Source organism: Seriola dumerili, unplaced genomic scaffold (assembly GCF_002260705.1).
Source record: "Seriola dumerili isolate Sdu_G_001 unplaced genomic scaffold, Sdu_1.0 BDQW01000138.1, whole genome shotgun sequence".
Lineage (NCBI taxonomy): Eukaryota > Metazoa > Chordata > Actinopteri > Carangiformes > Carangidae > Seriola > Seriola dumerili.
The window spans coordinates 5,343,699-5,356,427 of NW_019174393.1; the positions used below are offsets into that span (position 1 = coordinate 5,343,699).

General features: G+C 39.1%; 2 protein-coding genes across 2 annotated transcripts; both read left to right on the top strand.

Moving 5' to 3' along the window:
• Positions 1-1,222: 1,222 nt before the first annotated feature.
• Positions 1,223-4,718, top strand: rad51ap1 (RAD51 associated protein 1). The gene is made up of 9 exons (XM_022749650.1): positions 1,223-1,500; positions 1,602-1,648; positions 1,885-2,023; positions 2,784-2,890; positions 2,975-3,064; positions 3,202-3,336; positions 3,434-3,619; positions 3,707-3,847; positions 3,970-4,718. Exons 1-9 carry the CDS (start codon positions 1,484-1,486, stop codon positions 4,095-4,097), a joined length of 990 nt encoding a protein of 329 aa, XP_022605371.1. The 5' UTR covers positions 1,223-1,483; the 3' UTR covers positions 4,098-4,718.
• A 1,850-nt stretch (positions 4,719-6,568) lies between these two features.
• LOC111224898 (probable polypeptide N-acetylgalactosaminyltransferase 8) lies at positions 6,569-12,706 on the top strand. The gene is made up of 11 exons (XM_022749594.1): positions 6,569-6,798; positions 7,495-7,738; positions 8,107-8,273; positions 9,079-9,262; positions 9,388-9,585; positions 10,459-10,573; positions 10,995-11,180; positions 11,320-11,457; positions 11,939-12,034; positions 12,273-12,440; positions 12,531-12,706. Exons 1-11 carry the CDS (start codon positions 6,588-6,590, stop codon positions 12,690-12,692), a joined length of 1,869 nt encoding a protein of 622 aa, XP_022605315.1. The 5' UTR covers positions 6,569-6,587; the 3' UTR covers positions 12,693-12,706.
• Positions 12,707-12,729: the final 23 nt, after the last annotated feature.

Below are 12,729 nucleotides of genomic sequence, written 5' to 3' on the forward strand. Positions count from 1 at the left end.
AATTTCACCCTTCAATATACTTTATAGTTTGAATATTGAAAATACATGCTTTGCCTATTTAAAACATCCACATCTCCAAACATAAGTGATGTTTATTTTTTCAATCTGGGCCCCCACACCCCTACATGTTAGCTCCATGTTAGCTTGTGCAAACTTAGGTTTGGCAGCCTCGTGATGTAGGTGTAAGTAGGATAAATAACTACTCTCTGGCATGCAGTGTCTCAAAATGTCCCTTTTCTACTGGCAGGAGAAAATATTTACTCTGAGGAAAAGAGAGCACAGAGACACCAGGTGGCAGGTAACATGTTGTCCTCACCATTCATTTACTAAAGTACATTTTGTAATAAGGTAAATGTTAGAATATAGGGTTTGACTATAAGGTGTGTCTCAATTCAGGGACTGCATCCTTTGAAGGCTGTAATTGAAGTGAAGATTGTATTCGGCCATTGCAGTCTTTGTGGTCTTCGTAAGCCAGCCCTTAATAGACCATGTCCTCCAAAGGATGCAGCCCCTGAATTGGGACGCAGCTATAAAGTAGCATGAAACAAAATTACTCAAGTTCCTCAAAACTGTACTTAAATACTGTATTTGACTTAAGGTACTTACTTTCCACCACTGGTCATAATTGCCCCTTCATTATTTATAATATTTGTATTAAAATTTCCTGTGTCTGTATGGGATTAACTGATAATTCCTGTTATATAATTATGGTATTGTACTCACCTCTGGGTCCCAGTCCCAAATTCTGTCTTGGACCTCAAAAAGTGGTGGGCGGGCCCTGGTGGACCTATCCACAGCCACAACACAGCAGCATTAATGATAATAATGATATTATTATTAACACAAAATAAATATTAAGATCCAATATATACACAAATTACCTCCAGAGAGTAGATGTTACTATTGTCTTGAACTTCCAACTGGCGACATTAGCCGTTTATTCATCAAGCTACATCGTAGACTACTGTCTATGGCTACATTCAAGCAGATTCGACACATTTTCTTTTTCGGTACCTAATGATTAATTGTCCTTTTTGAAGACTCGGCCATTTAACCATTTCCTGTTTCAGTCTTAATAATTTGTTTAGCAGAGCTCCAAATATATGTAATATGTAATGACTATATACATATATTTATATATATAACGACTTCTCTTTTCAAACGAATCAGCTGCCCGTGTTCGTGAATTTGGTCAACAAAACGTCACTTCTCCTCGGTTCAGGCGGGCTGGTTGAAAGCACAGGAGAGCTGCTTCTGCTGGCTATTATGCAGCAAAAGTAACGATAATTCAACAGTTTAACGTGTTAGTTCGTTGTAATATATGTTTCAATCGCTGATTATTCGGACGCATGTTTGCTTTTAAAACTTTAGACAACTAATGCTAGGCTAGCGTCTCCGGCTAGCAAACACGGGAGACATTCGTGTTGATGTGGCAGCTAATGTAACGCGTGGTTATTGTTAGCTAGCTTTACTTCTACAAACTATGGACCGACCATCAAGGTTTGTAAACCCTTTGTTTCAGCCCTAAGTCACGGTAGCAGTTTGCTTACTGTTGTTAATATCTGATAAAGGCTAACACGTTGTTTGTTGTTGACACACAGGAAGACAAAGGTTGTGAATTACTGTGAGGCCAAGGACTTTGATGATGGTGAGTTCAGTTAAACAACCTCTTTTAATCAATGTCATTCAAGTAAACCAAGTCATGTTCCAACATACAAACATTTCTGAGCTGACTAAGTCTCAACAACTTATCCTTTGATCCTAGAGATAAACTTTTTAAAACTTAGCCTAATCATCATAAAGGGGTACATATGCATACATAAACAGACTCAGTCTTCTCTCACCACCAACATATCTCCATGTACTCTCTTCATGTTGTGGCAGATGAGGATTTTGCCTGTGCGAAGGCTCCACCCAGCAAAAAGGCCAGGGAGGATGTGGTACAACAGGAGCACAAAAAATCATCAAGCAAGTCCTCCAGTCAAGAGACCAACTCACAGTCCACACTGAGCCAGAAAAGCAGGTTGGTCACAAATGAATGTGACATAGTAGACCATGTATATAAACAAGTGATTGAAATGATGATGATCTGTAGGCCACAGTGAGAGGAAAAGAACCAAAACCTTTGTGCTCAATCTGTTGTTGCAAGTTCAAGATATCAAAAGTAAAAATGTACAAGTACCAGTTTACAAAGTAAATATGCCGAGAGCCAGATGTAATGTCACAGTTTTGATGTTGTGACCACTAATGTAGAAAGAGACTTGCAGTGGGAAAAGGTGTTGACTGAAAGGTGACTTTCAATCAAGATTGGTCATCCAACAGACAACTTGCTGCCAGCAAAGGAGAACATACACAAAATGTAAACTCACGAACGAGTGAGACTTTTTTATTTTCAAAAAGGAAATACAATTCATTCATTGTGCCCTGTCACTTCACTGTGACAGGTAAACAGTATGATGTAGCCAGTAGATAATATGAAATCTGAGACTCTTGACAGTTGTGTACTTGGTGAGTATATTTACTGAGTTATACAGACTTGTCAAACAAAGAATCAGATTCCAAACAGGGATGTAGTATGGTGAAAGACAGTCCTGTGTCAACTTTAGCAAAGTGCGTCAGACTTTCATTTGTCACGTTTATTGTTTTCATTTGCTGTTGTTTTTTCAAATGAGTATTCAAAAATGTAAAGGAGGAAGACCTAACATGCGTACTACACATTTTAGCATCAGTCTAATCTTGAATTATTTGTGAGTGGTTTTTTTTTTTTTTTTTTTCTTCCATAGAAGGCCGTTGGATGTGAAGTTGTGTGAACGAGATCTAGAGGCAGCCATTACGCTTTCCTTGCTCAATAATGCAGAGGGAATAAAGGACCAGTCACCCACCACTAAAGGTATGCTGTGCCTTTTAAAATGTAGATTAATTTGTATACCATTGAGGTGTTTTCAGCTTTTATATTTCTGTTAAACTTCTCTAGGAGATGTCAAGGTTCAACTTCCAGTAGATGAAAACACAGATCCTTCTTCACTGCGCCTCTCGAACTGCAGTGTGGATGGTGCGATTTTGGGTAAATTTCCCTTGTTTTTGTACATTGCACACCTTCCCTCTTGTACTATACATTTAAGTTCCTTACACTTGCCAAAAACATTGTCATCTGTGATACTTTGAGAAGTTTTTGAAGCGGTTACAATTTATTTTCTTTAGGTCTGGATGAAATCACCTCTGAGAAACGGTTACCTGCCCCATCCACACAGAGAAAAGCTGCCACTAACGCCTCTGAAGAGAAGAGGAAGAAGCTGAAAGAAGAAGATGAGAACTATGAACCTAAACTGACACCAGGTTATCACTTTTTCATCCCTCCTTAAAAAGGTGGTTTCTGTTTTCTTACTATTTTTGTTGTGTTTGTGTCATTAAAATAACAATAATGTCATTCCAGATTCAGAGAGTGACGAAGATTTCAGTGAACCAGATGAGAGTGAAGATGAGGAATTCACTGTGAAGAAAGTCAGTAAAACTAAAAAGAAGGAGAAAGTCACCAAGAATGAGAAAATCAAATCACCTCCTGCTTCTAAAAAACAAAAGCAACCATCCAAGACATCAAAGTCCAAGTCACATGCAGCAGGTGTGTTCTTGGGATTCATCAAAGAAAATTCAGCTGTAATTATAGACACTTCAGATGAATTATTATGACATCTGCTTCATTTCCCAGCTGTTTCCACGCCAGTGCGAAGTCCACCAACAGCCAAACTTGCAGCCAAGAGACCTGCGTCATCCTCCACAGTTTCTACATCTAAACCTGCAGCAGCTCTGAGTCCATCAGGGAGCAGAATACCCAAGTGGAACCCACCAGGTGCAGTATGAGTGAACAAAAGCTAATATGCTTAAATGAAAACCTTCAGAGGCAATCACAGCAGTACCAGTAAACAGTATCAGTAAACTGAACTCTAAGATAAGTACCTTTTTCCTCCCCAGGTCAAATTGGTAAAAGTCCCACCTCCTCCCAGAGTTCACAGGGGAAGTCTCCAGGTCAGGGTCTGCGACTCGGACTGTCTCGTCTTGTCCGAGTCAAACCTCTTCACCCCAGTGTTGCAAGTCACTGACTGAACTGATCACTTGTCCGAGTTTGTGTCAGTGACTTCTTGTTGACCTTTTTAGCCTTTTCTCTTATTTTAAAAAGTTGTAAATATTCATTTCTATTTTTCTGGATTTATAATACAGTACATATGACATGATTTCCAGCAGAGCATGTTGTCATTTGATTGTCAGCTTTGGTCACCTTGATCTTTAATTTTTCCCCACTAAGGTCAGGGAACAGTGATAGGGTGTTGCCTCGTTGACTCCAGTATCATAAACCACAGATGAATACGTCTGTCTTTGCGTCATCAGCACAGGAATTGTGTATGTAGATTTTCAGATTTCTTCGGTCCTCCCCATGTCAGTTCACATCTCAGATTCAGGAACAACTGTTGTTGGTATGTGTACTTTGTGAAAAAGTGTGAATTACCCACTTTATTTTAATTCTCCGTCTTATTTAACTCATCTTTCTGTCATTTATAACTTTTTCCACCACTTTTCCAACAGTGTGCAAAATTGTATATTGTGTACATATATATATATATATATATAGTTTAATTTTGTATGCTGTTCCACACCAGGCATTATTACATACATTTTTTTAAAATGAGTATTAGCTTTGATGTCATTGTCTTACAGTAATAAAGAGGTAGAATAATGAATGGAATTGGCTGCTATCCTGTGTATGAAAAGATTTTAGCTTGCTTTACTTCTCAGTCTGCCACGATTTGTCTCATACACATTGTTCTTGTTTACAGATAACGGATTGGTTCAGTAATAGTTCATAATGTAAGGCTGCATTTGTCAAGTATCCAGTTAACAAAATCTAAAAACAAAAGCTACCTGTAAATTTAATAGATTGTAAATTGATTAGAAACTCTTACATTTTTTTAATACAGATTAAACAAATAAGATATGTGCTGATTACTGGTGTTTAGAGGTACTGATAAGGGTATTTTGTTACCTTTGGACAGAGCTATGCTAGCTGTTTCCCACCGTTTCCAATCTTAATGCTAAACTAACCTAACATCTTCTGGCCGTGGCTTCATATTCAACAGGCAGACATGAGTGGCATCAATCTCATCTAACTCTTGGCAAGAATGTGAACAAGGGTAGCTTCCAAAATGTTGATTAAATGCCTTTTAGAAACCTGGAGCTCTGTTAAGTTTGAGAGCAGTAAAAGTGAAGGATTCTTTCAGAAGTCTTTCATCTCTGCTTTTAACAATGTGATAACCACAGGCACTGAAATCATTGTACTTTATAGGAAAGGATTGTGATCTCAGATAACAGATTATCGGCCCAGATCCTCTATTGAAAGTGTTTGATAGGGTCATATGAGTGCACAGCCTGAGGGACTATGATTTTTTACCACGTGTCTTTTTCATAAACATTATTTTGCACATAAATGGGAACACTGGAAACTATCTTGTGTCTGAAAACGCAAAGCAGGAAGAAAACCTCCACACACAGGACGCCTCTCTCCTAATCTGTTTTTAATGTTTAACAGATTACATGAGAACAAAACAATGTCCTTGTAGTGGGTCAATTAAGTTGGAGTGTCTGATAAATATTTCCTGAAGTCAGAACAGGTTTTGAATCGCAGGAGTTTACAGGCAGCACCATTAAACACCAATATTAAATAGGACAATGAGACTTAATCTTACCTGGAAAATAAATTATTAATTTATTTGTACTATATTGTGCAAGATTGGTTCTTAATGTAGAGTTTACATTAAGGTCTGTTATCTGTCTCTGACCAGAAAGACAGATGGTTGGTGAAGTGTCAAACAGTACAAGGATGCAGGATCCTGTTGAGAGATAGGATGATATTTTTGTGGGTGGGAAATGTGACGGGAAAAACTGACATGCCCCTACTCAAGCCTGTCAGAAGCCTTCAGAACAACTTTATTGCTCCTTGATTTGATTAAGGCCTGTCGTAAACATATCCTAATCGTATGAACTGTAGTGAGTTTAATCAGAGTTGCTCAAAGACATCTTGAATAATGAGCAAATATATATGATGGGCCAATCAATATGGTGTTAATTGATATTTTTGGGCCTCCCTATCAGTCTCAAAAGCCTTTGGTAGACCTATTCCCAAACACGGCCTGAACACATTTACACAGATTAATGCTGATTGAACAATTTGTTAAGGAGTTTCAGCCATTTTTTCTGCTAAGCCCCGTCCACTGTGAAGTTTATTGGTCGATAGCTTGAAAACTAAATAAGATATCACAATTAATTAAATACTGTTGTAATGTCTAAAGTAGTGTTGTATCTGACGTGTCTTTCCAGCCCTTCCAGCACCCTTCTGAAGTCAGTGTTAACTTCACTATATCAGATAACACAGCTATGGTGCCTCACTGTGTGTAACTGTACGTATGTGTGTTTGTATAAGTGTGTAACGAGGTAGGGAGGAGAGAAAACCAGAGGAGCGGTAGCACCTGAAATAAAAGGAAGTGGAATACCCTCTCCTCTTTTTTTCTGTCAGTGTGAGGCAAACCTGAACACATGCCATGCACAGAAGCACCATGGTGAGATCTGGCTGGATTAAAGGATTACTTTTGGCCTTTGCCGTGGCTTCGGCTCTGTTATACCTCGGCTCCATTAAGAGGGAGGTCCATACGCATTCAGAGAGACTCCAGAGGGCCCACCAGAATGACTCGATCAGGGGCCAGGGAATGCTCAAGAGGATGGACAGGATGGAAGAAGACATCAACAGGCTGCGTGAGTCAAGGTTTTTTTTTTCTTTTTGTACAGAATTAGGTCAACTTCATTTGAATATGGTAACAAATCAGTGCCATTAATCTGGTGATTTATTGGTCAAAATATGCTGACATCTAGATTAAAACTGAGATAAATTCATTTGAAATGTGTTTTTTTTTAAAGACATTTAGATTTAAAAAAAAAAGAAAAAAGAAGTTTCTTATATTTGTAATTGACCTTGACCTTGACATTGAAATTCAGCTATCAAAGTCAGTGTTTATGGGGAAAAGAGCTGCAACTAGCTAGCATTTACACCTCAATTAATCTTTTGATTATTTTCTCATTAAATTGATTGATCATTTTGTCTACATGTCCAAAAATTGTGAAAAATGTTCAGTTTAGTATATGACGAAGTAAATCAGCAAAAACCTCACATTTGAGAGCCTTGAACCAGAGAATTTTTTGGCGCTTTTTCTTGAAAAATGACCAACAGCCTGATTTCCAGCAAAACAACACACACAAGCTTGCCAAACAGATTACACGGTCATGTATTCTGGGTTGTTGAAACAGTTCATTTAGTTGTGCAAAGACAAACTATGACCACTATTTGTTAAATAATACGTACCATATCTCATGAAGGGGTGGGGCAGTTGGTTTAATCACCTGTCTTTGACTTTGCATGAAGGATAATCAAACCCTATTGTTTAATATCAACAGTCAATCTGATGAATAAGATTGAAAAGAAGGAACAGGCGGCACCGCAGAACGCAAAGACCAAGAAGGAGAGGAAGGTGGTGAGGAAGCTGTTTCCCAACTCGGCTCTGTTCATGAGGTGGGGTGATGAACTGTCAGAGGAGGAGCAGAAGGAGGCAGAGAAGTTGTTTCAGAGATACGGCTACAACGCCTTCCTCAGTGACAGACTCCCCCTCAACAGAGAGATCCCTGACACCCGACCCTCCAGGTGACTGATGATGACTGATGATCATGAGAAAAAAAAAAAAAAATTCAAACGTGAATATTTGCTAGGTGTTTGTTTTTATGATGGAATATCTCTGGGTTTTGGACTCTAGGTTGGATAAAATAGGTAATTTGAAGATATTACCTTTGGCTTTTTCACTATTTTATGCCATTTTATAGATGGTAAGTTTTATTTTTAAATAAAAAAAAAAATGCATCCTAAAACATAATACTGACTGAATAAAAAAAGGTTCCTTTGCTAAGTTTCCCTTTGATATGTCATTTGCGTCTTTATGGGCATCACTGAAACAAACACTACAGGTTACAATTTGAATCGAAAAACTCAATTCAAATACTTTTTCCCCCTGTCAGGTGTGCTGAGAGGAAGTACCCAGAAGATCTGCCTACTGTCAGCGTTGTGTTAATCTACCTGGATGAAGCTCTCTCCATCATCAAACGGGCCATCCGCAGCATCATGGACAAGACACCGGCTCGGCTGCTGAAAGAAATCATCCTGGTGGACGATCACAGTAGCAACGGTGGGTTGACCTGCTCTACTTCACTTGTGACAAAACCCTGTTTCTGGCTCTCCAGTTACTGTCAAGCTTTGGGAGATTATTCTGAGACATACGCAGTCATATATGGGAAAGGAAAAGGTAATATGGAGGAAAGGGTTGTTTTCTCCATATTACAGTAGATGTTGGAGCGGGAAGTGCACCCACACAATGCTGATGGTACAAATGTGGCTAATAACACCTGTGGGGGTGAACAAAATGTGTGTAGGGTGTTTTAAAGGAATAGTTTGATATATATATATATATGTATATATATATATATTTAATTTATATATATTATATAATATTATATTATATTATATTATATTACATTTATTTATTTATTTATTTTTTATTTCCGAGCCGAGAGGTGGGAGATGGGGATTAGACAGACTGGTTCTCCCTTTTGGAGGGAGCCCAGCTAGTGTTTACCATGTTTCCGGTGTTTATGCTAAGCTAAATCAACCGCTTCCTGTAGCTTCATATTGAACGTAGCCTATTTACCAAAATATCAATTACAATTGTCATGAGGACCACACTTGAAATTCCATCCACCCTCAATGTAATGATGGAAGTTTTAGAGGTGGACATCTCCCAACCAAATCGAACTGCATGGCTAAATGCCGCTATGGGTAAATAATCTTTTTTATATTTTGGGCCAGCCCTTTTAAATCTGAGTATTTTGTGAGTCCACAACGAGAGGCTGGTTGGTTAAATGATGTGGCCAAGTGGTTGCCAGAGATACAGCTAGACTGAATCTACAGCTGCATAACATCTTGACTTTCTGCAGAGGACTTGATGGAGAAACTGGATGAATACATCACCTTGATCCACGAGGAACGTCCAGGCCTGGTGAAGAAAGTGCGGCACTCTCAGCAGCTTGGCCTCACACAGGCCAGACTGTCAGGATGGGAGGCTGCGGTCGGGGACGTGGTGGCCATCTTGGACGCTCACATAGAGGTCCATGTGCAATGGTTGGTTGAGGTTCTTTAAGCTTTGAGTGATGTGACTTTTTCTTTGTATGTTGCTGTAATATTAAACCTGTCATCACATGTTTTGTTTCTGTGTCTGTTCTGTGGAACTGTCGCTATGTGCCCAGGGCAGAGCCACTGTTATCCCGTATTAAAGAAGACCGCACTGTGATATTGACACCGGTGTTCGACAAAGTCAACTATGATGACTTGAAATTGATTCCCTACATACCTGCGGCTGACGCCTTTGACTGGGCTCTGTGGTGCATGTACGAGTCCTTCAGACCTGAGTGGTACAGTTTAAAGGACGAGTCACAGCCTGGCAAGTAAGTTTCAGTTTAAAGGGTCAGTCACTCTCCGCTTTGTTTCCAGAGCCTACTTTCTTTTCTTCCAAAGCGTCTCTTACTCTGAAAGTTACGCTGGTGCACAGGTACTGTTACCAGCATGTAAGTGACCTGATTCGACACTGAGAAAGCAATCCAACTTTATCTTATCTGCGTTCCAACTATACACAAAGACCAAGTGTTGTCAAACTAAAATTGAAAGGCTTGTTTTTGCTTCCATCTTTGTGTACCACAATCATAATCCCCTTCACCTCCATTGTGTTAGTGGCAGATAAGGTCATAACTACCACAGGAGTTGTGTCTGCAGGATTTTTCTGGGAATTGGAAGGAGTTTTAAAACATTCTGCCATTTAAAAAAACTTGACATATGTTTTTCAGTATTTTCAGACTCTTATGACTCGAGTATGTTTACATTTGACTCCTGGCAGTTGGGATAGGGTTTTAAACAGATCTTCATGTTGGAAAATAAAATTACTTTACATTTCATAGTAATTTAATCCCATGAAAGTTTCCCGGAGAGAAGTTTGTAATATGGTGCTAAATACATGGAAATAAATGTAGTTGTTGTACAGTCAGACTTTGGTTAAGGACTCTATTAAACTAAAACTATTAGAAAACGTAATGGAACAGCCTACAGAATAAAACAAACATAGACCCATGACCTCTGTAAATTCTGGCTATGTCCCTGGTGACAGAAGAGTGAGAGTGTCTTAAGACCTCAGCAAATAAAAACAGAATGTATCTGCATGGCTAGATCCTTTTTATCTGCTCTTAATGACTCTCATCTAAAATGCGCTTGTTTGTGCGCTTGACAGTTTGTGTTCAGTGTTTCAATTCATTGCAAATTGTCTTCAGGAGTCCGTCCATCATGGGGATTCTTGTAGCTGATCGCAAGTTCTTTGGAGAGATCGGAAGCCTCGACGGTGGAATGAAAATATACGGTGGTGAAAATGTGGAGCTCGGCATCCGGGTAAAATTTTGACATGGTCTCAAATTTGACAAAAATACTGTGATTCAAAGTATGTATATGTACTGTATATGTTTTTACTGTAGATGAGGAGTTGCTGCTCTTAGCCTTTTTGTTTGTTTGTTTATGCTTGTTTGCATGTGATCCTTTCAGCAAACTAAAATATAAAAGGCAGCTGAACTACTGTGACCCTCTGTTTAACTATGTGAGTAATATGTCCAGGATGTTTACCTTCCCTTTGTCCAATGGATGCTGGGAAAGTCTTCGGACAAAGAATGGAAAATTTGTTTATGAATTCATGAGCATTTAAGTGCCGCGTTCACGTTTCTGACTATTATCTCTCCAGCATGTTAAGTTTTGCTTGTGTATGTGTATTAAATGCCCTTTAAATCTACTTTTTAAATATATGCCGTTTGTATTGCAGGTATGGCTTTGTGGAGGAAGCATTGAGGTCATACCTTGCTCTAAAATTGCCCACATTGAACGAGCAACAAAACCTTACCTCCCAGACCTGAGTGTGATGGTGAAGCGTAATGCTTTGAGGGTGGCGGAAGTGTGGTTGGATGAATATAAATATAATGTCAACATTGCCTGGAACCTTCCAGTAGAGGTAAGGTGTGACACTTTATCATGCACATAAATTCAATCAATCATCTAAATCCACAAATAAGGCTTCATAAATGATGTTTTGTGACTGACATAAATGCTATAGTTCCTTCCAACTTTTCAAAGACTTGTCTATCCCACAGAATCACGGGATAGACATTGGGGATGTGTCAGAGAGGAAGAAGCTGAGGGAGAGGCTGAATTGTAAGCCCTTTAAGTGGTATCTGGATAACGTATACCCCTTGCTGGACCCCCTGCACGACGTACTCGGCTATGGAGCTGTGAGTCAAAAACAATCTCGTGTCTGACTGAATGTGAGAGGCTGCAGGTGTCACAGTCGTACTTTGTTTAGGTTTCTTTTATGAGATTTAAGCCACTGTTCATTTTCAAACCATTTCTACTTGAAAAGTCAGAATCATCTAAGTCACAGGATATTTTGTTTCTCCGTGTTTTGTTTTCTTATCTTGTATTTATTCAGGATGGGTTTCTGACAATATAGTATCTATCATCATCATCATTATCATCATCATCATCATCATCAACCTTTCTTTATTTTGACAGACATACATTGAGGGGTGACCCTCATTTTCAATGATGCTGAGATTACAAAAGCAGAAAGAAAATAGTAAACAATCAGAATACAAAATTCAGTTCATATTGTCTTTTCTTGAAGTGCATTCTTGGCTGGAGCCTCAGAAGTTATAACTTTATTTCCTTTAGATGCCATAAGGGCTTTCTTTCTATTTCTGTTTCTGTTGGTAGCTGATAAGTGATCTGCAGTCAGGACTCTGTATCGACCAGGGCCCAGTGCCTGGGAACACACCCATTGCTTATGCATGCCACTACTTCTCACCTCAGGTATGTTCACAGGTTCACTGCATGCACCCTAATGCTGCCACTTTTTCAAAGAGTGAAGTTAAAACGAATTAGATATCCTTGTATATAATCTTGCTATCTTACCGGTGATTGCCTTTTCTTTTTCTTTGAACAATCTGATGAGCTTTATAAACTTTAGAATAAAAAGTGGCAGCCTTCATGCAAACAGACTATGATTTCATTTGTCTAAGGATAGTTAGTAGGTTTTTCTTTTGCATAGCATTGTTTTTATCGTACCAATGGACAACTCTACATCGGTGGAATCAAATCTCACAAGTACAACAGCAACCGCTGTCTAGTGGACACCGGCTCTGGAGTCTACCCAGGACTGTATGAGTGTAAAGTCGCCCAGCAGAAGAAGTTCCACATGTTGTGGGATTTTAAACAGGTGAATACTTCAGTTTTAAAATATAAATCTACACCAGAGGTCCGTCTGTCTGGAGAAAAAGAAACTGACAATAAAATGTTTTCTACCCAGGATGGACCGATCCAGAACAGAGAAACCAAGAGATGTCTGGAAGTTGCGATGGGTGAAGACAGCAACTACAAACTTGTTGTTCAACAGTGCAGTGGTCAGGGCTGGAAAATACAAAATCTCATCAAAGACCGTCTGGTGGGCAAGTCCCAGAAAACAAGATAATAAATGACCCTTAATTGAGCAAAAGCTGCATCTCGTG

Bases quoted from the DNA above. Each gene is read 5' to 3' on its own strand.
- rad51ap1 (XM_022749650.1), top strand. The intron at 2,891-2,974 runs GTATGCTGTGCC...AAACTTCTCTAG, and splicing joins CCAGTCACCCACCACTAAAG to GAGATGTCAAGGTTCAACTT. The intron at 3,620-3,706 runs GTGTGTTCTTGG...TTCATTTCCCAG, and splicing joins GTCCAAGTCACATGCAGCAG to CTGTTTCCACGCCAGTGCGA.
- LOC111224898 (XM_022749594.1), top strand. From the start codon at position 6,588: ATGCACAGAAGCACCATGGTGAGATCTGGCTGGATTAAAGGATTACTT. The intron at 9,263-9,387 runs GTTGGTTGAGGT...CTATGTGCCCAG, and splicing joins ATAGAGGTCCATGTGCAATG to GGCAGAGCCACTGTTATCCC. The intron at 11,181-11,319 runs GTAAGGTGTGAC...TCTATCCCACAG, and splicing joins CCTGGAACCTTCCAGTAGAG to AATCACGGGATAGACATTGG.